General features: G+C 47.7%; 5 protein-coding genes across 5 annotated transcripts; 3 read left to right on the forward strand and 2 right to left on the reverse strand.

Moving 5' to 3' along the window:
• The first annotated feature begins 1,795 nt into the window (after nt 1–1,795).
• Nucleotides 1,796–5,437, forward strand: LOC102699318 (putative glutathione peroxidase 7, chloroplastic). The gene is made up of 6 exons (XM_006656656.2): nt 1,796–2,128; nt 3,258–3,334; nt 3,429–3,490; nt 3,669–3,787; nt 3,891–4,058; nt 5,169–5,437. Exons 1-6 carry the CDS (start codon nt 1,880–1,882, stop codon nt 5,196–5,198), a joined length of 705 nt encoding a protein of 234 aa, XP_006656719.2. The 5' UTR covers nt 1,796–1,879; the 3' UTR covers nt 5,199–5,437.
• Nucleotides 5,438–7,343: 1,906 nt separating this feature from the next.
• Nucleotides 7,344–8,783, forward strand: LOC121054676 (putative leucine-rich repeat receptor-like serine/threonine-protein kinase At2g24130). Its single transcript, XM_040524873.1, has one exon. It carries the CDS (start codon nt 7,344–7,346, stop codon nt 8,781–8,783), a length of 1,440 nt encoding a protein of 479 aa, XP_040380807.1.
• A 25-nt stretch (nt 8,784–8,808) lies between these two features.
• On the forward strand, nt 8,809–10,190 carry LOC102699597 (putative leucine-rich repeat receptor-like serine/threonine-protein kinase At2g24130). Its single transcript, XM_040525510.1, has 2 exons — nt 8,809–9,621; nt 9,764–10,190. The coding sequence occupies exons 1-2, from the start codon at nt 8,895–8,897 to the stop codon at nt 10,144–10,146; spliced, it is 1,110 nt and encodes a 369-aa protein (XP_040381444.1). The 5' UTR covers nt 8,809–8,894; the 3' UTR covers nt 10,147–10,190.
• Nucleotides 10,191–13,422: 3,232 nt separating this feature from the next.
• LOC102699873 (putative leucine-rich repeat receptor-like serine/threonine-protein kinase At2g24130) lies at nt 13,423–16,797 on the reverse strand. The gene is made up of 4 exons (XM_040524874.1): nt 16,489–16,797; nt 14,079–16,344; nt 13,623–13,993; nt 13,423–13,443 (listed from the first exon to the last, which is right to left on the reverse strand). Exons 1-4 carry the CDS (start codon nt 16,795–16,797, stop codon nt 13,423–13,425), a joined length of 2,967 nt encoding a protein of 988 aa, XP_040380808.1.
• Nucleotides 16,798–19,911: 3,114 nt separating this feature from the next.
• Nucleotides 19,912–23,080, reverse strand: LOC102700154 (putative leucine-rich repeat receptor-like serine/threonine-protein kinase At2g24130). Its single transcript, XM_040524748.1, has 2 exons — nt 20,464–23,080; nt 19,912–20,347 (listed from the first exon to the last, which is right to left on the reverse strand). Exons 1-2 carry the CDS (start codon nt 23,078–23,080, stop codon nt 19,929–19,931), a joined length of 3,036 nt encoding a protein of 1,011 aa, XP_040380682.1. The 3' UTR covers nt 19,912–19,928.
• Nucleotides 23,081–23,712: the final 632 nt, after the last annotated feature.

A 23,712-nucleotide genomic window follows, 5' to 3' on the forward strand; every position in this document is an offset into this window, starting at 1 on the left:
ACAATATATTTGATAAAAAAATTAGAGTTACAACATATTTTTAAAAGGTTAATTAGTTCCATGCCATTATAAATTTACATGTTTTAAAATATAACATTATTATTCAACTAATTAGAATGATGTTATTATAATTTTGAAACTATTAGAGATATGTCATTGCGTACCCTCTGGTGCGTTTAGATTTTTTAGACCAAATTACCATTTTTACTTACAACTGTGTCTGAAGGGTGCAGTGATCAGTACGGAGGGTAATATGATCCAAATTTTTTTTAAAAATACACCGAAGAGATACACAATGACATATTTTGAATAGTTCTAAAATTGTAACGATACTCGGTTAAATTTATAATGACATGGATCTAATTAACTTTTAAAAATCAAAATATGTTCTCTGTCAAACTTCCACGTCCCCGTGGATTAAAGCCAAGAACGTCGGCGAACGAACCATGTGCCACCGAAAAAGGAAAAAAAAAAGAAAAGAAAGAAACAGTAGTAGCTCCATGGCCTTAATAAATGCAAGACTCTGGGCGTTGCAACGAAGCGGATAAAGATGGTGGTGACAATTGGCTTGTCCACCTTGCATTCTTATTACACTGAAAATGACCAACACCTACACCCGGCGCACGACGGGCACAAGGCGCGGCAGCGTTTCACGTGTCCGCTTCCCCACCATGCCGCCACACCGGCAAAGCAACAACGCCCCTTCTACGCACACCCCCTGGGGTTTCCGGAATTCCAAGGTACTCCAGAATATTATTTTTTGGTAATTGTACTCCAGAATTTTGGAAGGGCTCTATTATGGTGTACGTGTTTTGTAACAATACGGCATGAGTTGTGCATTTTTTTTAAATGTGAACAAGAGCAAATAAGATTTTTTGTAGCGTTATTATTGAATTCACGTATCAGTGAGCTGTTGTATAAAAGATTTGAACACGAATAAGAGATATTAGTAAAGAAGCATGATAATAAGAGACTTGAGGCTTGGAAACCACTGACCTATGCATTGACCTAGCTAATAGAGCAAATATAACTTTCCTCGCTACCTAACATAACTAAATATCTACTCACTCTTTTCTAAAGTAATTCTATTTTTACTCATCGCACACATATCAATACAAAAGCTAAAAGACTGTAATACCGTTCACTTTATCACATCTCAATACAATTATCACTTACTTTATCTATTTCTAATGCATTTATTTTTTATTTTTCAAACTCCAATATAATTATTATAAAAAATGATGGACAAGCCAAAATGACTTTATTTTAGGACGGATATGGTATATTTTTCCCATGAGACAATATCATCCTTTAAATGTATTTTAGATGTATGACATTTGGTTTTTTTATACATGTTGTTTGATTATTCATTTTATTTAAATTATTTTTGGAAATGATATTTATTTTTTATGATCTGTTTTGTTCTTATATGTATTTTAAGTCTAAAAGTCGAAGTAGGAAGCAACTTTCTACTGCCTATAAAAGAGAGTAGTGGTGGTGAATCTGTCACCTACTCTACCACCAACTCACTTCTATTTTTTAAAATAAAAAAATTGAGACATATATATTAAATCACTTTTATTAATTATATTTTAATAAAATGCTAATGATATTTTTTAATAAGATCTCGTTGCAACGCACGGTAATATGCTAGTTTTTAAAAAATAAACAGCAACGAGTACCATTTTAAAATCGGAACTATGTCAGGGGTATATCCACAAAATTCCGTCCGTCCTTAACCAGAATCGCCGCGAGCCAATCCGGCGCCGCGACCGGCTAACCCCGCAGCCTTCACTCGCCACCACCACACCGCCGCTTCCGCTTCTCCCCTCCGGCTTCCCCTTCCCCCTCCCCCTCCTCCTCCCTCGAGGCAAGCCACATGGCGTCGGCCACGACCACCACCGCCACGGCGGCCCGGTTCACCTGCCTCGCGCGGGCCGCCGGCGGCTCCGCTGGCCGCGTCCCGGCGCAGCACTGGGGCGCTCCGCCCAGGGGCAGGGCCGGGGCGGCGGTGTCCGTGTCGGTCCCCGTCGTCGCGGCGCCGCGGCGGCCGTCGCGGAGGTGGGCGCCCGGCGTCGCCTACGCCACCGCCGCCACCGAGAAGAACATCTACGACTTTACCGTCAAGGTTGCATATCTTTAAGCCCTCATTTATCTAATCTAATCTCCCGTGATAATTTTTGCATTTGCAGCATTTCTCGCTTTTTAGTTCTGTTGGATTTGATACGCTGCGTGCGACATAATGCTCGATGGGTAAAAACCAAAATCGTTTGAACAGGAATGAATAATGGATTGGGTGCGTGAGATTTTCAGAATTAGGATGGTGCCGCCTTGTCTCTTACTCCCTCTAGGTCCATAATTCCTAGTAATTCCTGTCGTTTTAGACTCGTGGTCAAACTTTTAAAACTACTATTAATAACTATTAAAATAAATAGTTTGAAAACACGGGGAAAATGTGTATAGATAGTCTTAAGAAATACCTTAACGAAATTAAACATTTATTTATTATATATTTGTATATATTAACAGAAATCGTGTTAAAAATAGATTTTGAAGACCGTATCAGTATTCAAAATGACATGAATTATCAAATTGGAGGAAGTAGTTGCTTGTTGTGGTGTTAGGTGTTCCATGTGGCGATTTGCATTGTTGAGGTGGGTAGGAAGTGCTGTATCGAAGCATATATCGTCAGGTTACCATTTTAAATATTTTATTCTGTTGAACACGTTTGGAATTGGCCAAATCAGCTGAATGCAGTTACATTCCCTATTGCCTATCGCAGCATACTCTTTGGGAATTAATATGTACTTGGTAGAAAATGCAGTGCTGAATTTCAGGAACTATCTTTTTGCTTTTTATATGTAAGCGAAATGGCTTATTAATGATTAAAAAATAATCTATTGGTAAAACCCCAAGGTCAACTCCAAATTTACGTGTTGAAATTCAAATTTTGGCTTATAAGTATAAGCGTAAGTAAAAAGATGGGGGACGTGTTTTGAGGTAATTTTGTTGAGTTTTTATTTGGGGATATTTCTCTTGAGTAATAGGTACAGAGCTGGAATTAATTATAGGTTAATCATTTAAAGATGCGTCGTTAAACATCGTTAACATTAGCCAAATCTTATTGATTAATGCATTCAATTTTTTTAAAGTTTGTGTTGCTATTTAAAACATTACTTACACTTCTTCTGATGCCAAAATGAGATTTGAATGTTCTCATCTTTTACGCCTGAACAAAATTGCTATTTATTGTGCAGGACATTGATGGAAAAGATGTTTCGCTTAGCAAGTTCAAGGGAAGGCCGCTGCTAATTGTTAACGTTGCATCTCAGTGGTGATTTATTTAATAACTTTCTCCTCTGATGTCCAATACAGTAAATTATACAGTACTATATGGCATTACACTTTACACGTTATATGAATTTCAGTGGGCTGACAACAGCAAATTACACAGAACTATCTCATCTTTACGAGAAGTACAAGGCTCAAGGTAATTTACTAGCTGGTTTAAATTTTTGGTGCATTGAACTGTAGATTGTTCATCTATCACATAAGAAACCAGACAACACTTAAAATCTTCTCTTTTATCTGTTGGCATGGAACGAACATGGATTTCAGATATTTTATGCTTGATATCACTGCAGTCTAATACTTTATCTGAATTGCAGGATTTGAGATTCTGGCATTTCCTTGCAATCAATTTGGTGCACAAGAACCAGGGTCAAACCCACAGATTAAGCAGTTTGCTTGTACAAGGTTTAAAGCTGAATTTCCTATTTTTGACAAGGTATGTTAACTTCATTGTAATAAACTATTGGCTAGATATTTATTTCCAATTAATAGGATACGAATAAATGATGCATTTCTTATGCTTGTATGTGCAATGGCAGGTTGATGTGAATGGGCCTAACACAGCCCCGATTTATAAGTTTCTTAAGTCGAGTGCTGGAGGATTTTTGGGTGATCTGGTGAAGTGGAATTTTGAGAAGTTCTTGGTGGACAAAAATGGCAAAGTCGTTGAGAGATACCCACCTACAACTTCACCATTCCAGATCGAGGTATGAGAACTTTGTCTCTTATCATAGCACCCTTGTTTTATTGTAAGAGCTTTTTTAACATCCTTGGAAAAGTATCTTGAGGTACCAAAATTTTTAACTAAAAAAATCTGGTATCTCAAGTTACTTTTCAAGGATGGTAAAAAAACCCTTATTGTAAACACTTGGTTTTGCAAGTCTGCTTGAACCATGTCATATGCTGTAATATATGTCTGCTAATTTTTCCCATCTTGTAAAATTCAATCTAGATATTTTTTCCTGTTCCATGCTAATCTTCATCGAGCTGTTAGTGAGAGTTGACATTACTAACAAGTGATTGACTCATTAAATTAAAATTAATGGATACAGTCCTTTGGTGTGTTGTTGTCCACCTAAAAATCAACCTTTTCCAGGCCTAACAATAATGTCCAATTGAACATTGAAGCATAAACTCCAGACATAGAATAGCGTTAGGGAATCTTTAGACATGCATTTTTTGCCCCAGAACCCAGATAGCTTGAGGTTGAGTATGGACTTTGCATTAGCTATATTGCCTGTTTGCTTGAATGGAGTCCCAGAAACCCAGATGGCAGTAGCTAATGATGGTTGATGGGATACAAGCTGCAATAGTATAACGTGGCTCAGAACTTCAGATGGTACTAACTGCAAAGGATACATCCCTAAACTGTAGCCCATTTCGTTAAATATAGAACTTTAGACTCATGGGGCTTGCTTTGGTATAAAAAAATGTAGCAAATTTGCAGTGCTAGGTGCATTTTCACATGTAATTGTGTGGTGTTGCCATCACAGAGTTGAAACCAAGAGTCCGTCAGTTTAAAGTCAATTTTTCCTATTATTGAATTGATTCACTGTTATGCTTTCGGCCCATTTTCCTTGTATATTTCAGTGCCATGAATATACCTTTGCAAAATGTACTCATTACCTTTGAATTCTTCCATGTGCTTTCCATATAAAAGTTTCTGTATTTGGTTGAGTTGCACGTCCGTGGACCCTCTTGTGGTTATAATATTACAAATCACTTCTGCCACTTCCCTACAAATTATTTTGTTTAGTAGATTGTGCATTTGTACCATTCCACATTGCTCACAATCATTTTATATGCATTTCTTGCAGAAGGACATCCAGAAACTCCTTGCGGCATAAGTACTAAAAGCCACACTTCAGCTAAGCTCTTCTGTACATATGCCCTGCCTGATAAGTCATAATAGAGTTTTGCTTGATTATATATGATATTTTCTTCTTCTGTAAAATAACTCACCATTATATGTGCACGCGTATAGTTGTAACATGAGACCTTTAGGGTATCAAATCTGTAGGCTTTTCTTCTCTCTGTTACTATCCATGTTGCAGTTTTCTGCTTGCAGCCTCCCTTTTGTTCTATACTTCCGTGAAGTTGCACTATCAATGCGTTTTTACCTGAATTATGGGTGCCATCAGAATCAGCATATATCATCACTACATCATTTCTGCAATATGTTATGTTGGTAGTCAGTTTTTTGGGTTGGACATTGGAATCATTAGTGACACATAGGAGTATGTGACAGTGCTGGCATTACATTATTATTTACAACTTCTTATTCTTATATATGTTTATATAGAGAGTTTTTTTAAGTATGGGAACATTTCAGAATTCATAGAAAATTGGATTATTCCTACAACTTGTGGTTCTTTCTGGTGTTAAAATTTAAATTTACATGGTTAACTTGGTAAGGAAGTCAAGTACACCCACAAAAATGTGTAATGCGTGGGATGGTGTGCTTTCTTGCTCAAAGACAAAAAGGCATCGCTATTCTCATGCGGTGCAAGTTTGTCCAATCACCTGACATGATCCTCCCATTAATTAATCAATCACAGATTTGCCATTATCCAGCCTAATCGTTTGTTAAAACTGGCAGCAAAAAAGCATTGACCCTTAAATTCAACGGCTGGTAGGACCCGGTGACCGACTCAACAAGCTTTCTCTCTCTATCGTTATCATTCAAGATATTTTTTCCGGTTCTTAAATAGATATTAATATATAATTATCTTTTTACTGGTGGATTACATTACCTCTCGATTGTAATATCGTAAATTTATTATATTCTAATGTTAATATAAAGTTGATGGTCAAAATTGACCAAATCTTATTCTAAGCATCGAATATTAATAACCAGATGGAGTATTAAGATAAGCTATTAGGACTAGAAAGGTTGTCACTTGGAATGCTTGAGTTTTTACTGTACCCTAATATAATTATGATCCATTAATTGCTTTGTATCAATGAATATGATTCTATTTTCCTACACCTAGTACTAGTTTGCCTTGTAAGCTATTTTAGTTCTATGCTAAGTTAATCTTTTATAACTTTGACGGACTTTATAGAAAAATGCATTATCAAGACACGTTTCATAATGGATTAAATTAGACTAATTTGATACTCCGTCTGTCTCATATTCCATATTGTAAATACTTATAAAAATGCATTAACATCTATAACATCAAATTAGTTTTTATTAAACTCACCAAGAAACATGTTATGATATTGTATTTATTTGTTATTGTAGATGCTGGTGTATTTTTTAACCTGTTAAAATTAGAGAAGTTTGACTTACAACAAACTATAATAACTTACTGTATGTACAGTATGAAACAAATGGAGCAGAAATTTTGAAAGGTAAAAGTGTGATTAAAACATATAACAACACGATTTGATTTTCTGATCATACATAATGTTTAAAAAAATTGATGAGTGGGAAAAACTATCTTAACATTTTGAAAATTTGAAATAATATTTTAAATATGTATGAAAAATCTATGATACTCGAATACAAGCTCCATGAAACTGCTCCAAAAACCATCTATATATTTGACATTAGCCATTGCCTTTCTTCAGCACTGAAAGCTAACTTAACTGGTCCCCATATCTATCTATCTAGAGCTATTGTTCTACACTCTAAAGCAATTAGTAGCAGGTTAATTAGGCACTAATAGCCTATCTTGATTTTATCCATGCATGCATCCTTCCTCGTTGACGATGCCTACTGCGCTTCCCGCCATCCTCACCGCCATCGCCGTGGTTGCTATCTCCGGCCATGTGCCGTCCGCCGCTTCCATTGCCGTGGGCTCGGACGACGGCGTCACCGGCGACCGCGCGGCGCTGCTCTCCTTCAGCTCCGGCGTCCACGGCAACCTCTCCGGCTGGGGCTCCCCGGCGGCGTCAGGTGTGACCCCTCCGGTCGTGTGATTGGCCTGTTTCTCTCGAACTCCAACCTCACCGGCGTCATCTCCCCGGCGGTCGGCAACCTCTCCATGCTCAGGTGGCTGGACCTCGACGGCAACCACCTCTCCGGCGGCATCCCGCCGGAGCTCGGCGCGCTGTCGCAGCTGAGTGAACTGAACCTCCTCGGCAATCTCTTGGACGGGCCGGTCCCGGAGACGCTCGGCCGTCTGGTGGACATCACCTTCCTCGTCCTCGACGGCAACAACCTCACAGGCGACATCCCCGAGGCCGTCTTCTGCAACTGCTCCGGCTTGACCGTCCTCAGCATGAGCTTCAACTCCCTCACCGGCGACATCCCTCTCCGGCCGCGATGCCGCCTCCCGGCGCTGACGCAGCTCAACCTCTTCGGCAACAGGCTCACCGGCGTAATCCCGCCGGCGCTGTCGAACAGCACGAAGCTGCAGTGGCTGCACCTGCACAACAACTCCCTCTCCGGCGAGCTGCCGCCGGAGGTGTTCCGCAGCATCCCGGACCTCGTCTTCCTCTACCTCTCGCACAACCGCTTCTCCAGCAGCGACGGCAACACCAACCTCACGCCGTTCTTCTCCTCTCTGCTGAACTGCACCGCCTTGCTGGAGCTCGGCGTCGCGTCGAACGGCATCGGCGGAGAGATCCCGGCGATCATCGGCAACGTGTCGTCAGCCAACCTCTCCCTGCTCCTCCTGAGCGACAACGAGCTCACCGGTGCAACCCCCCCGACCATCGGAAACCTCCTCAGCCTGACACGGCTGAACCTGTTCGACAACATGCTGGAAGGCCCAATCCCGCCGGAGATACTCCGGCCGCCGCAGCTCGGCCGGCTAGACCTGTCGAACAATCTGATCTCCGGCGAAATACCGCGATCCATCGGCGAAAGCCGGCATCTGAACACCATCAACCTATCTCAGAATAGGCTCCATGGCAGAATACCAGAGACATTATCCAACCTAACTCAGCTGGATCATCTTGTTCTTGATCACAACATGTTGTCAGGATCTATACCACCTGGCCTGAGATGCAGCCTGAGACTGGATCTTTCTTACAACAATCTGACAGGCCAGATTCCTTCAGAGATTGCGACGTTGAGCAGCTTCAAGATGTGTCTCAATCTCTCCCACAATCTCTTGGATGGGCCATTGCCATTGGGGATTGGAAGGATGCAGATGATCGGTGCTCTTGATCTCTCCGTGAACCACCTCTCCGGCGCGATTCCGGCGGCGATCGCCGGCTGCGTCGCGCTCGAGTACGTCAATCTCTCGAGGAACTCGTTGCGAGGAGGGTTGCCGAGCTCCATTGGAGGCCTGCCGAATCTTCAGGTGCTTGATGTCTCCTTCAATGGCCTCACCGGCGCGATTCCTCCGTCTTTGCAAGCGTCGACGGCGCTCCGGTACGCCGACTTCTCCTGCAACGAGTTCTCCGGCGAGGTGTCCGGCGATGGAGCATTCGTGAACCTCACCTATGACTCGTTCGTCGGTAACCCTGGCCTGTAAGGGTCTATCGCCGGAATGGCTCGATGCGACCGGAGGTGGCGGTGGCGGTGGCGCTTCCTATACGGCATAGTCGTCGTCGTCGTCGTCGCTGTCGTTGCTGGTGTTTCGGCCATGGCTTTGGCACGATTGAAGCTGATGACGACGACCCCGATCGGCTGTCAGCATCTAAGCGACGCCACCATGGACGAGAAGAACGGCGAGCACCCGAGGATCTCGTACCGTGAGCTGGCCGACGCGACCGACGGCTTCTCGGAGGCGAACCTGGTCGGCAAAGGAGTGTACGGCCATGTCTACAGGGGCGTTCTCCATGGCGGCGTGGTGGTCGCCGTTCACCTGCGTCCGCGCGACGGCGGCTGCGCCGGCAGCTTCGAGAGGGAGTGCCGGGCGCTGAGGAGCATCCGGCACCGGAACCTGATCCGCGTGATCACGGCGTGCAGCACGCCGGACTTCAAGGCGGTCGTGCTCCCGTTCATGCCAAACGGCAGCCTCGACGGCCTCATCCACCCACCTCCGGCCGGCGACACCGGCGGCAAGGCGGACGCCAGGCGGCGGCTGGACCTCGGGCTGCTGCTTAGCATCGCCGGCAACGTCGCCGACGGCATGGCGTACCTGCACCACCACGCCCCGTTCAAGATCGTGCACTGCGACCTCAAGCCGAGCAACGTCCTCCTCGACGACGACATGACGGCCATCGTCTCCGACTTCGGCGTCTCGAAGGTGGTGGCGCGGCAGGAGGCCAAAGATTCAGACACCATTGGCGACGACGCGTCATCCACTCCTCCGATCAGCAGCTCCATCACTCGCTTGCTACAAGGCTCCGTTGGTTACATCGCTCCCGGTAATCAAGCCACCTAGCTTCGAAGCAAAATTCTATGAACACAGCTGAATTCATGCAAAATTCTACATAGAATTTCACATGAAACAGTTCGATTCACGTAGAGAATCGATATAAATTCTCACGCTCCAAACGATCGATGCAGAGTACGGATTGGGGGGCAACCCGTCGACGCGGGGCGACGTGTACAGCTTCGGGGTGGTGCTAATGGAGATGGTCACCGGGAAGCGGCCGACGGAGGTGATCGCCGAGGAGGGGCACAGCTTGCACGAGTGGGTCAAGAGCCGCCTGCAGTCGTACAACGACGCGGGAGGCGTCGGCGGCGGCGCCGTCGAGCTCTCGACGGTGCGTCGCGAGAGGCGTGTCGTGGTGGAGCTGCTTGAGCTCGGCGTTGCGTGCTTGCAGGTCGTGCCGGCGATGAGGCCCACCATGGACGACGTGGCGCAGGAGATCGCTTGCCTCAAGGACGGTGCTTGGAGGAAGTGGCGGAAGGAGGAGGATGACGACGATCACTGCATGCTCCGGTGATTCGGTCCAAATGGAAATGTCTAATTTCCACGTAAAATGTATATTTATCCAGTAATATAAAGAATAAAAAAAAGTTATAACTATATTTTTGTTATATTACCTAGATACATGTATGTATGCATATAGGTTAGACGTTTTAATGATAAATAATTTAAAATAAACCAAACTTAAAAAAAAGATATGCGTTGGTTAATACATGCGTGTATACACAACGTATATTATAGGGGAAAAAATTAGTTATGTCTCATAAGATGGAGGGAGTAGATATGTTTTTCATCCTTCCACTTAGATATTTGGTTTTTCTTTCCTTTTTGCCCATGGTTTAAAAGTGCTTACAATAGTGCTCGTGTGCTGTTGCACATAGTTTTTCTTGAAAACTGTAGCCTCCGACTCTTGGGTTTGGGTTGTCTCCATTTGCTCCTAGCTCTAGAGATAGCCTCCGCTAGTTCCATGTTTCAGATGAGAGAAATTTTACGCCTCAGATTGTTCCTTGTCAGATAGGAGAAATTTTATGGTGCTAGAGCAGGTACAATAGTAGACTATAAAATAGCTATAAATATATTTTAAAGAGAAAAAAAGAGAGAAGGTAGTGAGCTAGTTACAGCATGTGCTCCAAGACGTTTAGAGTGTATGACATGTGGGACCATGTATTAATGTTTTGTAGGTTACTATTGTATAAATTGGCTATTAGATTGACTATAGATCAATTGGACTTAGGAGTTGCCTATATTATTGAACTTGCTCCTACTCGCTCCATTTATTTCTAAAATGTAAATATTTATGTTATTTTAATATTGTACCAAAATATAATTATTTTACAGTACTACTTATCTCATTGATTATTTCATATTAATTTTTTTTTCAATTTTATCTCCAAATATCTTTTCAACCCAATTCATCCCTTATTTACTAAAAGATGATATAATTATTTTTTCTCAATCTTAATCCCTGAAAAACAATCTAAAAATACTTACATTTTAGGATATATGAAGTATCAATAGGTACCAAATCTATATTATAAAATTTTGGTAACTCGAGTTATCAAATTTTAATATTAGAAAATATGGATTTCCCTGTGTACATTGAGTGGTAAAGAAAAAAAAATCTTCCCATAGAGTACTCTAATTTTTTTTAAGAACATAGACGCCTCTAATTGACACAGCGTCCTTCTGGAGTCTTATATCTGTCTCTTCCATTCTACTTAGTCACTTACCTTTTCAAATGGCACTAATATGTTAGTTGACTATCTTGTTGATAAGTTGACAGGAGCACTTTTGGAACCAGTTTATTAGCATACGGTTGTATATACACCTGTTACTTACATGTTATCTAAATAGTTATAAAAAAAATATGGAAAAATTTAACAAGATAGTTTAATATGAGTTATATCACTCCACTAACATGCGAGCTTAAATTCATCTTCTACAAGTTGTAGCAAAAAAACAAATAAAACTGAGACTAACTATACATATATTCAAAATTGAATATGAGTTATATCACTCTACTAACATGCGAGCTTAAATTCATCTTCTACAAGTTGTAGCAAAAATAACAAAAACAATTTTGAATATATGTATAGTTAGTCTCAGTTTTATTTGTTTTTTTTTTGCTACAACTTGTAGAAGTTGAATTTAAACTTGCATGTTCATGGAGTGATATAACTCATATTAATCTATCTTGTTAATTTTTTTCATATTTTTTGATGACTATTTAGATGGCATGCAAGCACACAGGTATACCTACACTAAAAACCGTTTCTCGAGCACTTTTCGATGCTAAATGATGTATTTCGTTGAAATGTTACAATATGTCATTCTTTGAGCAAGCTCTAAGAAGTGTTATTGTCAGGAGAAATATAGTAAAACATGTCACGATTTATTGTCTGAACACTTTGGGTGGAGTATTGCTAATTGAACTTGAGAGAGTGCAGCCCTTTGGTGCAATGGTCAATGGTGAGTTGTTTTTATGTATATTGTAGGATCGAACAAGATCAAACAAACCTACCAGAGAGGGGGTGAATGGTAGGAAAAAACAAAACCCAAAAATCTTTCGCGGAATAAAGGATTACCTCTGTCGAAGAAATTGACGAAGACTTGTTACCTTGATCACGTCGCTCCTGTGTCGCCGCTACCTTGATCGCGCCGCTCATGTGCCGCCGAGCAGATCATCGAATCGTGCCACTCCTATGACGTCGATCGGATCGTCGGAATCCAAAAAATCATCAGTAGATGAAAGTCGAAAACGTAGATTGAATGATCTTGACTTTATTGCATCAACTGGTATTTACAAAGTGCACCAACAGCACTCCTATCAAAATCGTCGATCTAGAATCAACAACTAAGTCTCACAAAAGCACACCGGGGGCATATCCCTCGGTCTCTATTTATATCGAAAAGTCTATCACCAAATAGGAGTAGGACTCCTTATACTAATATGGCTCATCTCTTAGTTTTCCTAATCAAATCCAACATGCTAAAATCAGCCGTGCTACAGTAGTCCGACTGCTACAGTACCCGCCGCGCTACAGTAATCCGATCCGGTTGCTACAGTGCCGCGCGCTACAGTAATCCGTTTGCTACAGTATCGTGCGCTACAGTTTCCGACGCTGCTACGGTGTCCGAACCTGTAGCAAATTCCTTTCCTTTTCTCATCCAGTTTTGATCCGATTTACTTCCCGATTTTTCCGGCGCTTACACACACAACATGTGAAGCCCGTTACGATTCCATCCCACACGGTGTTGCTCCACCATGTGCCAACTCGTATTCAATATCGTCACCTGGCATCCTCGATCGTCCGGACCTCAGCTCCTCCCTGAGCCTAGTCACGATCCCAGCGCCATTGACCGATATTGACCTCAAGTCACCTGCACAACTAGAGACAAACCAACCATTTCCGAGCACAGATATCGCAACCTGACTCACATTAGTTACACACACTCGCACCAACAACTTAATTGTTTCCAAACCAAATTCAATTTATAAACCAAATCGCAAGCCAATTGTTCATCAGAAAATATTAATCATGCTTATGATCTTACACATATATGGTTTTATAAAATAAAAGTGATCGATCCCCATTAGAGGCCAAAGAATTCAAAAGAATTTGAAGAAACTAATATATATATATATACTTGTCACAAACCAAGCAGTGCATACTTCTTTTTTTAGTCACTCGCTTTTACTATGTATACATCGAATCAATACTTTGCAACCTTTCATTAACTCGATTAAACAAGAGACTTTTTTTGAATATATGTGCATCATGTTAATTACAACTCAAAGGCACGTCAAAATGTCCTAAAATACGAGCTAGATTTAATGATCAAAATGTGCAATGCACGCATGCATCGTGAATCCTTTTCAGCCATGGCATCAGGAAATCAGAAAGACGAATCCGAGGTGGAGCACGACCGCTCGCTCGCCGTCATCGTCACCGACGGCGCCACCCCCGCCGCCACCGTCGTCGCGGCGGCGACCACGCCGCCGTGCCCGTGCTTGGCGAGGTCCTCCTTGAGGAGGGCGACCTCGTGGCACACCTCCACCATGGTCGGCCGCGCCGGCGGCGAGTGCTGCGTGCACGCGAGCCCGAGGTCGATCAGCTCGGCCACGACGTCGTCGTAGCCCACGGCGGCGGCGGCGCCGTCCACCGCCGCCGCGTCCGTCAGCCACGACCGCGCCACCACGGCGGCGACGTCGTGCGGGTAGTGGCGCCTGACCCAGTCGTGCAGCGTGAGGCCCTCGTGGAAGATGACGTCCGTCGGCCTCTTGCCGGTGATCAGCTCGAGCATCATCACGCCGAAGCTGTACACGTCGCCCTGTGGAGATGGATGCCCTCCTAATCCATACTCTAATCACAAAATTTATCACGTAATTAGCACAAGATTAGTACTAAGATGGTAAGATTTGTGCAGATTTTGTGATGAGTAATTAACCTGGTGCAATGTAGCCGACTGAACCTTGTAACAATCCGGTGATGGAGTTGCAAGGATCAGATGAGGCGGCGGCGATGCTGCCGGAGTTGGTGGTGTCGACGTTCTTGAGCAGCTTGGCGATGCCGAAGTCGGCGACGACGGCCGTCATGTCGTCGTCGAGGAGGACGTTGCTCGGCTTGAGGTCGCAGTGCACGACGCGGACGGGCGCGTAGTGGTGGAGGTAGGCGAGCCCCTCGGCGACGTCGCCGGCGACGGCGACGAGCTGGGCGAGGTCGAGGCCGCGTCCGGGGCGGCCGTCGCGCGGGTAGAGGCGGCTCTCGAGGCTGCCGTTGCGCATGAGGGGGAGCACGAGCGCGTGGAAGTCCGGCTGGCTGCAGGTGGTCACCACGCGCACCAGGTTCCGGTGGCGCGTCCGCCGCAGCACCTCGCACTCCCGCTTGAAGCTCCGGGAGACCTCGCCGCCGCTCTTCGGGTCGAGCACCTTGACGGCGACGCGCGTGCCGTCGCGGAGCGTACCCTCGTAGACGCGCCCGAACCGCCCGACGCCGATGAGGCTCGACTGCTCGAAGCCGCCCGTCGCCTCGGCGAGCTCCCGGTGCGAGATCCTCGGGTGGTCCCTCTCGCCCGGCTCGTCGCCGACGCCGCCTGCGAGCAGCATTGACCGGCGCGCGTCTCGCCTCATCTCCTCTCTCACCGCCGCACGGCACGCGACGACGCCGAGAATAGCCAGCACGAAGCCAACCACCGTGATAACAATCGGCAGCACCACGCGCCGGTCATGAAACACGCGGCGCTTCTCTCCGCCGCCGCCGCCGCACGGTGCCATGCCATGCCTCACCCCGCACAGCCCACCGTCGCCGAGGAACGCGTCTGCAGGGAAGCTCGCGAAGGCGCCATCAGTCGGCACCTCACCGGAGAACCCATTGTACGAGAAATTGACCCGCCGCAACGACGCCGCCGTCCCCAGCGCCGGAGGCAGAGCTCCAGTGAGGCCATTGTAGGACACGTCAAGAACCTGCAAGAACGGCAGCGCGGCGACGGTGTCGGGGAGGCCGCCATCCAGCGCGTTTCCGGAGAGGTTGACGTACTCGAGCGCGACGCAGCCGCCGAGCTGCGGCGGGATGTCGCCGGAGAGCCGGTTCGACGACAAGTTGAGCACCTGCAGCATCACCATCTTGCCGATGGTCGCCGGGATCGTCCCTTCCAACAGATTGCTCGAAAGATTCAGATAAAGCAATCCGCTCAGCTCCGACAAATCTTCAGGGATCTTGCCTCGCAGCATGTTGTGAGAAAGATCGAAATTCTGTAGGTTTACGCACTGCGCGAGGCTGGGAGGGATGACTCCGGCGAGGTGGTTGTGATGCAGGACGAGCAGCCGGAGCTGGGTGAGGTTGGAGAGCGTGGCCGGGATGCCGCCGGTGAGCCGGTTCCTCGAGAGGTCGACGAGCCCCAGCCGCGGGATCACGCCAAGCGACGGCGGGATCTCGCCGGAGAGCAGGTTGTCGGATAGGTACAGCCGCTCGAGCCGTCGCATGCCGGCGATGGCCGGAGGGATGGAGCCGTTGAGGAGGTTGTGCGACAGGTTGAGAGCCGTGAGGTTGGTGAGGTTGGAGAGGTTCGCCGGGATCGCGCCGAGGATGCTGTTGTACTCGAGGTGAAGCTGCGTGAGGCCGGAGCTGAGGCGGCCGACCAGCGGAGGGATCACGCCGGCGAGCTCGTTGCCGGCGACACCGAGCTCCCTCAAGCTTGTGCAGTTGGCCAGAGAGGCAAAGAACGGCTCGAGATCGGTGTTGTTCCCTGGGCTCCTGAGGTAGTTGAACGACATGTACAGAAGCTCCAAGCTCCTCATGTTGCCGAACACGTCGGCGGGGAGCTCGCCGGAGAGGTAATTGGACTCCAGCAGCAGCCATTTGAGCTTCGTCGAGTTCGACAGCGAGCGGGGGATCCCGCCGACGAGGTTGTTCGACCACAGGACGAGGAACGTCAGGTTGGGGAGCGGGCAATCAATGGGGATCTCGCCGTCGAGCGAGTTGGACGAGAGGTCAATGTACTGCAAGGAGGAGAAGTTGCAGAAGATGGCCGCCGGGATGTGGCCGGAGAAGTTGTTCTCGCCGAGGTTGAGGTAGCTCAAGCTCGACATCCGCGTGAGCTCCACCGGAATCGCACCCTCCAAGAGGTTGTTGCCAAGGCTGAGCTGCTGCAGCTTGGAGAGGCCCCCGAGCTCCGGCGGCACTTCGCCGGTGAAGTGGTTCCCGGAGAGATCGAGCGAAATAAGGCTAGAGAGGTTTCCGAGCTCCGCCGGGACTCTCCCGGCGAAGGCGTTCGCCGATATGTCCAGCAAGGTGAGCCGGAAGAGGTTCCCGAGCTCCGGCGGAACCCTTCCGGCGAAGAGGTTCCCAGAGAGGTTGAGTATACCAAGGTGGGAGAGGTTGCCGAGCGCGCCGGAGACCTCACCGGAGAGCCTCAGATCGCGTAGCATCAACCTAACGACGCGCCGCCTCGGCGTGTCGCAGGAGACACCAGTCCAATTGCACACGTCGGGTGATCCCCAGTCGGCGAGCGCGCCATTGGGGTCACCGGACACGCCGGACTTGAAGATCATAAGCGCGGAACGGTCACTCGACGCATGAGCCGGTATCATGACATCGAGAAAAATGAAGAAGACGATGACGACGACGGAGAAGAAGAAGGCGGCGGCGGAGATAGGCGCGGGCGCCATGCCTCAAGGCATTGGAAGGGGATGCAAGATAGCAACGTTTGCTACACCGTTGGGGGTTTTAAAAGGAGAGAAGGAAGGAGGGGGGACATGGCTGCCTAACTGCCGTTTTGAACTTTTAAGCTAACGAGCGAGCCTTGGCGCCAAGTTTTTGACTTCTGGCGGGGAGGACACGTGGCGCGACGTGGATGGGCTCTGCGCCTCCGGTGTCTCACTGACGCCGGGGCCCACTGGTGTGGATACGTACGTGTGTGTCTGGTTTATTTGGTCGTCGGAATGGATTAGTGATTAGATTAGGGATGTGAAATGGTTAATTATTAAAGAATTGGTTAAAGATTGACAGTGGGTTAGACAGGGTGATTAAAGTGCTCCCGTGTGTGATCATTCATGTATGTGTTGCGTACAAAAAAGTTACGGTGCGTGCGAGCGAAATGGGTCCCGCTAGAGGTTTGCACGCGTACATGCATGGCGAAACAGTCTAGGTTAATCTTGACCTTGATTTGATCCATTATCCATATGTTAATATTTTGCTTAGCTATCCAAGATATTAATTTGCAGGTTCAAAATTCTGATAAGCAACCGATGAAAATGGTTATTGAGTTGACGGTTTGAAGAAAGAAAGAGCTTGATTGTTTGGAGATCTCAAAATTCTCGGAATATAACAGTCGCGAAATTTAGAGAGAAAAAAAAAACTCTAAATAGGGCATAAGATTAATTAGCTGGCTTTTGGTTGAGTTGCGTGTTCGTGTTCATGGCGTGGACCGGCCAGCAGCATTAGTAGGCATGTTAATTAATGAGCTATAGGTTATCTTTTGGGGTCTAGGTCTAAATCTTAATTTAATTTTAACACTGTTTTTCCAAGTAAGAAACAGAGTTCAAGGTGGCTCTTTTTTTTTTTTTTGGGTCTAGTGAAGTGGCACAGATTCTTCCTCCACAAAGGCAGCAATTTTAATAGTTCATTACAGGTTGTTGCAATCAAGAAATACACATTTTACAGAGGTAGGTCAAACCTGCTCTAAATATGCTTGCGTAGCCTACATTGTGTAGATGCTTGGTACTACCTCTCCGTTTTATAATGTAAGATTTTCTAGCGTATCCTAAATTCATATAGATATCAATGAATCTAGACATATATATAAACAATATATATTAGTTAATAGATGAATCTAAGCATAGCTAAAACTTCTTACATTATGAAACGGAGGGAGTATGTTTTTAGTTGATACACATAGCTAATATTGTAGTGATACTAATCCTCTCCCATGCTTCTCATAATATTTGGTACTTTAGACTTTTAGTAAGGTTTCGTTGTTGTGACTTGTGAATATGAAAAATAATATAATTAAGAAGAAGTAATAAACCTTGAAGAACTTCAGCTAGTTCCAATTGGAAGTTAACAAGATAAGTCATGGAAGGGAAACACTAATTAAAGATATTATCATCTGATTCAGATCATTAGATGGATCGCACTCTAATATGCATGGTTGATGTGTAAGTGTAACCCCTTTTTCCTGCAGTTTTCTTTTGCAAAGGAAAGTTAGAAGAGCAGCATCTTTTCAATGAGAAAGAAGATCAGACAAATATAAAATGCGTCATACTGGGCAGTTTGGTACGCAATTGCAACATGAAGAAGTCACTGATCACCTTTATCTAGCTAGTAGTTACCATCACATCATTCTTTGCTTATTGCTGATCCGCCTGCAAGATTGCAACAACAATTCTAATTTATACTCATTGTGTCTACAAATATATGTGTTCTAAATATTTAAAATTTGTCCATAAATAACTATTTTAAAGTATTATTGTTCAATCAATTACCTCTAATTTTTTCCATTAACTCCTAACCACGCTTCTATCCCTATTTACCTCTCATTTAGGGGTTTTTTTACCATCCTTAAAAAGTATTTTGAGATATAAAAAATTTTAATGCAAATTTATTTATACTAAAAATATGATATCTTGAGTTATGTTTTCAAGAATATTAAAAAAAACTCCTCATTTAGTGAAGTTACTTAAGTCTTTTTCTCCTCGATCTCAGTCGCTGCTAAATAACTTAGAAATAATTATATTTATCGATGGATTGAGTAATATCTTATGCATAGTCTGTCATGTGTGCATGCCCATAATATTGTTAGTTCTTTAAGCTTCTTTAACACCATACGTCAATCCAATGTACTGCCCCTGACATCATCTTTTGTATTCCTACTGTTTCTCCTGTATTCTTAGCATTGACCATGTAGCTTCACCTTTTCTTTCGATTAAGCTACTGATATGATGCAAGATCACTAGTAAGACTAAATCTGAACATATATACACAAGATCACACTTTAACTGCATTGCCTTATCCTTTATTGTGCAGCTTACAATATCCTGATACATAGCTTTTCGAAAGTGTGACTACTTGATCATAGAAAGTCCAAAAGCTCATGGATGCAGAGCAGTTGCAAAGTCGCCACTAGGGTTTATATATTCAGGTCAAAACCCCACAGAACTAGTAAAACCTAAAATGTTTCAGGTAACAATCTTTTAATCCATCTTTCACTAGCTCTCATGAGTTAAACATGTATATAGTGTGTGTCGGTCGCTTTCTGCTAATCCTGAATCTGACTGTAAGCCAGCAGGCGTGCTAATTGAAAAGCCTAAAGAAATCAGAGGGGATTAGCATGGAAGTTCTTGTCAAATCCAGAACAACACTAAACTACATTGCTGGGTGGTGAATTGGAGGACAGCATGATATCATCAGATGCATCGAATTACAGTGCCGACTTTTGCAGCATTTGCATTTGTTTATGATTGATCGTCAGCACCTGAATAATGACCTAACTGATCAAGATCATTTTCTCTTCCTTGTTCAGCTCTTCCAGCTGTGCAGGCTGCATGCTAATGGAGTCCGACATGTTTGCAACACGAGAAGATTAATCGAGTGCATCTTCCATTGATGAATTAACAACACAAAGAATTAGCAGCACTAGTTAGTAGGCGATCCCCTAACCATCCAATTAACCAATATACTAATCGCTACCAGCTAGGGCAGAAATGCGCCACGAGAAGGATGCACTAGTCCTTCTCAAACAATTATCAATGGCGAGACGACGGTGCGACGAGAAGTTTCTCGTGGGTTAATTAGGTGTTAGTTAATTGGAGAACAGCGAGTCCTTGGTCGTGGACAACGACCGGCCGTCGTCGTCTTCGTCAGCGGCGGCGGCGGCGGCGGCGTGCCTGTTGCGATCTTCCATGAGCAATGTGATCTCGTGGCAGACGTCCACCATGTCCGGCCGCAGCGCCGGCGAGTGCTGCGTGCACACGAGCCCGAGCTCGATGAGCTCGACGACCGCCACGTCGCCGTCGTCGTCGGCCGCCGCCGCCCGCCACGGCGCGTGCGCGACGACGGCGGCGACGTCGTGCGGGTAGTGGCGCCTGACCCAGTCGTGCAGCGTGAGGCCCTCGTGGAAAATGACGTCCGTCGGCCTCTTGCCGGTGATCAGCTCGAGGGTCATCACGCCGAAGCTGTACACGTCGCCCTGCGGAGATGGATGCCCTCCTAATCCATACTCTAATCACAAAATTAATCACGTAATTAGCACAAGATGATGAGATTAGTGTCGATTAATTGCGAAAAGTTGTGTGAATGGATGCATGGATGCAATGCATGCGACGTCACGTACGTACCAGGTGCGATGTATCCAACGGAGCCTTGCAAGAGTCCGGTGATGGAGTTGCAGGGCGCGGACTCGTCGCTCGTGCTGCTGGCGCCGTCTCCGGCGGCGGCGCCGGCGCCGGCGCCGGAGATGATCTTGGCGATGCCGAAGTCGGAGATCACGGCGCGCATGTCGTCGTCGAGGAGGACGTTGCTCGGCTTTAGGTCGCAGTGCACCACCCTGACCGGCGCGTAGTGGTGCAGGTAGGCGAGCCCCTCCGCGACGTCGCTCACGATGCTCATGAGCCGGCCGAGGTCCAGCCCGCCGCCGGCGGGGTTGTCGTCTCCGCCGCGAGGAGGGTAGAGGTGGCCCTCGAGGCTGCCGTGCGGCATGAGCGGCAGCACGAGCGCGTGGAAGGTGGCCGTGCTGCAGGTGGTGATCACCCTCACGAGGTTCTTGTGGCGCGTCCGCCGGAGCACCTCGCACTCCCGCTTGAAGCTGCCGGAGACCTCGCCGCCGCCCTTCGGGTCGAGCACCTTCACGGCGACGCGCGTGCCGTCGCGGAGCGTCCCCTCGTAGACGCGCCCGAACCTGCCGGCGCCGATCAGGCTCGACTGGACGAAGCCGCCGGTGGCCTCGGAGAGCTCCCGGTACGATATCCTCGGGTGCTCCCTCTCCGCCTGCTCCTCGACGTCGACGAGCCGGATCGACTGCCGCCCCGACCGCCTGGCTCTCTCCGCCGCCATCGACCGGCACCCGACCGCGCATAGCATGAGGCACACCGCGGCGACGATGCCAACGACGGCGGGGAGCACCACGCGCCGGTGTCGCGCACGCCTCGCCGACGCGCACACTGCAATGCCGGGAACGTACCCGCAGAGTGCGGGGTTTCCTCGGAACGCCGCCGCCGAGAGGTTCGCGAGAACGCCGGCGTGAGGCACCACGCCGGAGAAGTTGTTGTACGAGAAGTTCGCGTCCCGGAGCGACGTGGACACCTGCAGGGACGCAGGCAGATCCCCGGCGAGCTGGTTGCGCGACACGTCGAGCACCTGCAGGAACGGTAGCGCCGCGACGGGCGCCGGGAGCGCGCCGCTCAGCGTGTTGCCGGAGAGGTTGAGGTACTCGAGCGCGACACAGCCGCCGAGCTGCGCCGGGATCGCGCCGGCGAGCGCGTTCTCCGACAGGTCGAGCGCCAGGATCATGTCCATCTTGCTGAGCTCGAGAGGGAGAGGCCCCTCGAGGTGGTTGTTCGACAGGTTCAGGTACAGCTTGAGGCTGCTCATGGCGGCGACGTACGGAGGGATCCTTCCCTGCAAGCCATTGTAGGAGAGGTCCAAGATCTCCAGGTTCAGGCAGTCACCGAGGCTCGCCGGAATGGCGCCGGAGAGTTGGTTGTGGTGCAGCATTAGCCGCCTCAGCTGGGTCAGGTTGGAGAACGTGTCTGGGATGGTACCGGCGAGCCGGTTGCCGGAGAGGTCGACGAGCCCGAGGTGCGGCATCTCGCCGATCGACCCGGGGATCTCGCGGGTGAGGAGGTTGTTGGAGAGGTACAGCCGCTCGAGCCGCCGCATCCGCGAAATCTCCGGCGGGATCGAGCCGTTGAGCAGGTTGTTGGAGAGGTTGAGGTAGGTGAGGTTGACGAGGCCGGCGATGCTCGGCGGGATGGAGCCCGTGATGGCGTTGTCCTCGAGGTGGATTTGCCGGAATCCGCGCGAGAGCTCGCCGACGAACGCCGGGAGCTCCCCGCCGAGGTTGTTTCCGGCGAGCTCGAGCTCCTGCAGGCGCGTGCAGTTCCTCAGGGAGCGGAAGAAGGGGTTCAGGTCGTTGTTGCCGCCATGGCTGGACAGGTTGTTGTACGAGAGGTAGAGGTACTGAAGTCGCGGCAACCTGTCGAACACCTGCGACGGCAGCTCGCCGGCGAGGTAGTTGGACTCGAAGTCGATCCACTCGAGCATGGAGGAGTTGGACAGCGCCGGCGGGATCGAGCCGGACAGGTCGTTCGACCAGAGGAGGAGGTAGCGGAGGCTGGGGAGGCGGCACTTGCCGGAGTAGGGGATATCGCCGGCGAGCGAGTTGTTCGCGAGGTCCATATACTGCAAGGCGGTGCAGTTGCAGAAAAGCGTCTCCGGGATGTCTCCGGCGAGGCGGTTACCACTGAGGTCGAGGAAGTAGAGCCTCTGAAGAAGCCCGATCCCGGCGGGGATGACGCCCTCGAGGAGGTTGTTCGCCAGGCTCAGCTGCGTCAGCCTCGACAGCGCGGCGAGCTCCGCGGGGATCTCGCCGGCGAAACCATTGCTCGAAAGATCAAGAACCGTCACGAACTCCAGCCGCGCCAGCACCGGCGAAACCACGCCGCGGAGCCCCCGGCCAGCGAGCACCAGCTGCGTGACGCGCCGCTCGCCGCCGGCCTCAGCCGGCCGGCCACACGCGACGCCCGTCCAGTTACAGAACTCCGGCGAGCGGCCCCAGTCGGCGAGGGGTCCGCCGCCGGAGCCATCGGCCGAGACGTTGGACAGGAAAGCGAGCAGCGCGGACCGGTCGTCGGCCGCCACCACCACCACTGGTGGTGATGCGGCGACGACAGCGATCGGCACCGGCACGAGAATGGTGGTGATGATGATGATGATTGGGACGAGCAAGTTGGCCATCGCGGCCGAAAGCGCGGTGGCGTCGAGGTGGGCGAGGCGATCATTTGATAGCTACGTCTGCTACAATGCCATGGTTTTATGGGGGCGGAGGAAGAGGAAGAGACGGCGAAGGAAGAAGACGAGGAGAGGAGTAGTAGCTGGAGATGAGATGAGACGAGGAAGCGAGAAAAAAAAAAGGGCGGGAAAGGGTGGCTGCCTAACTGCTGTTGAAAGGGCTCTCGATTTGGCGCCAAATGTTTGACTTTGCAATCTGGATAAGGGGTTTTATATAGTGTTTGGGGTGATTCATGTCATATGCAGCTTCCCTTTATGTTGGTCAAACCTAGGTTACTTTTATTTAACTTGAAACTATGATCCAAATTGTATTGAGCTTAATTTAATTTACAATTTTTTTCAAACATGTTGTTCTGTTTTTTCCTCAAAAGGCCAAACAATCACCACCACCACCTTGTTTCTTGTTAGAGAAAAAAAATGTGCAAGTGCATTATTGTTTATTATGTATATGGTACGCATATCCCTTGTACCAATGAGTTTCTCAAATAAAATATTCTCTGTGATAGTAATTCGAATTTAGGCTAATTCTTATCCATATTTGGATTTTTGTACAAATTGTTTTTAGATTCATGTGATTG

Source organism: Oryza brachyantha, chromosome 6 (assembly GCF_000231095.2).
Source record: "Oryza brachyantha chromosome 6, ObraRS2, whole genome shotgun sequence".
Taxonomy (NCBI): Eukaryota; Viridiplantae; Streptophyta; class Magnoliopsida; order Poales; family Poaceae; genus Oryza; species Oryza brachyantha.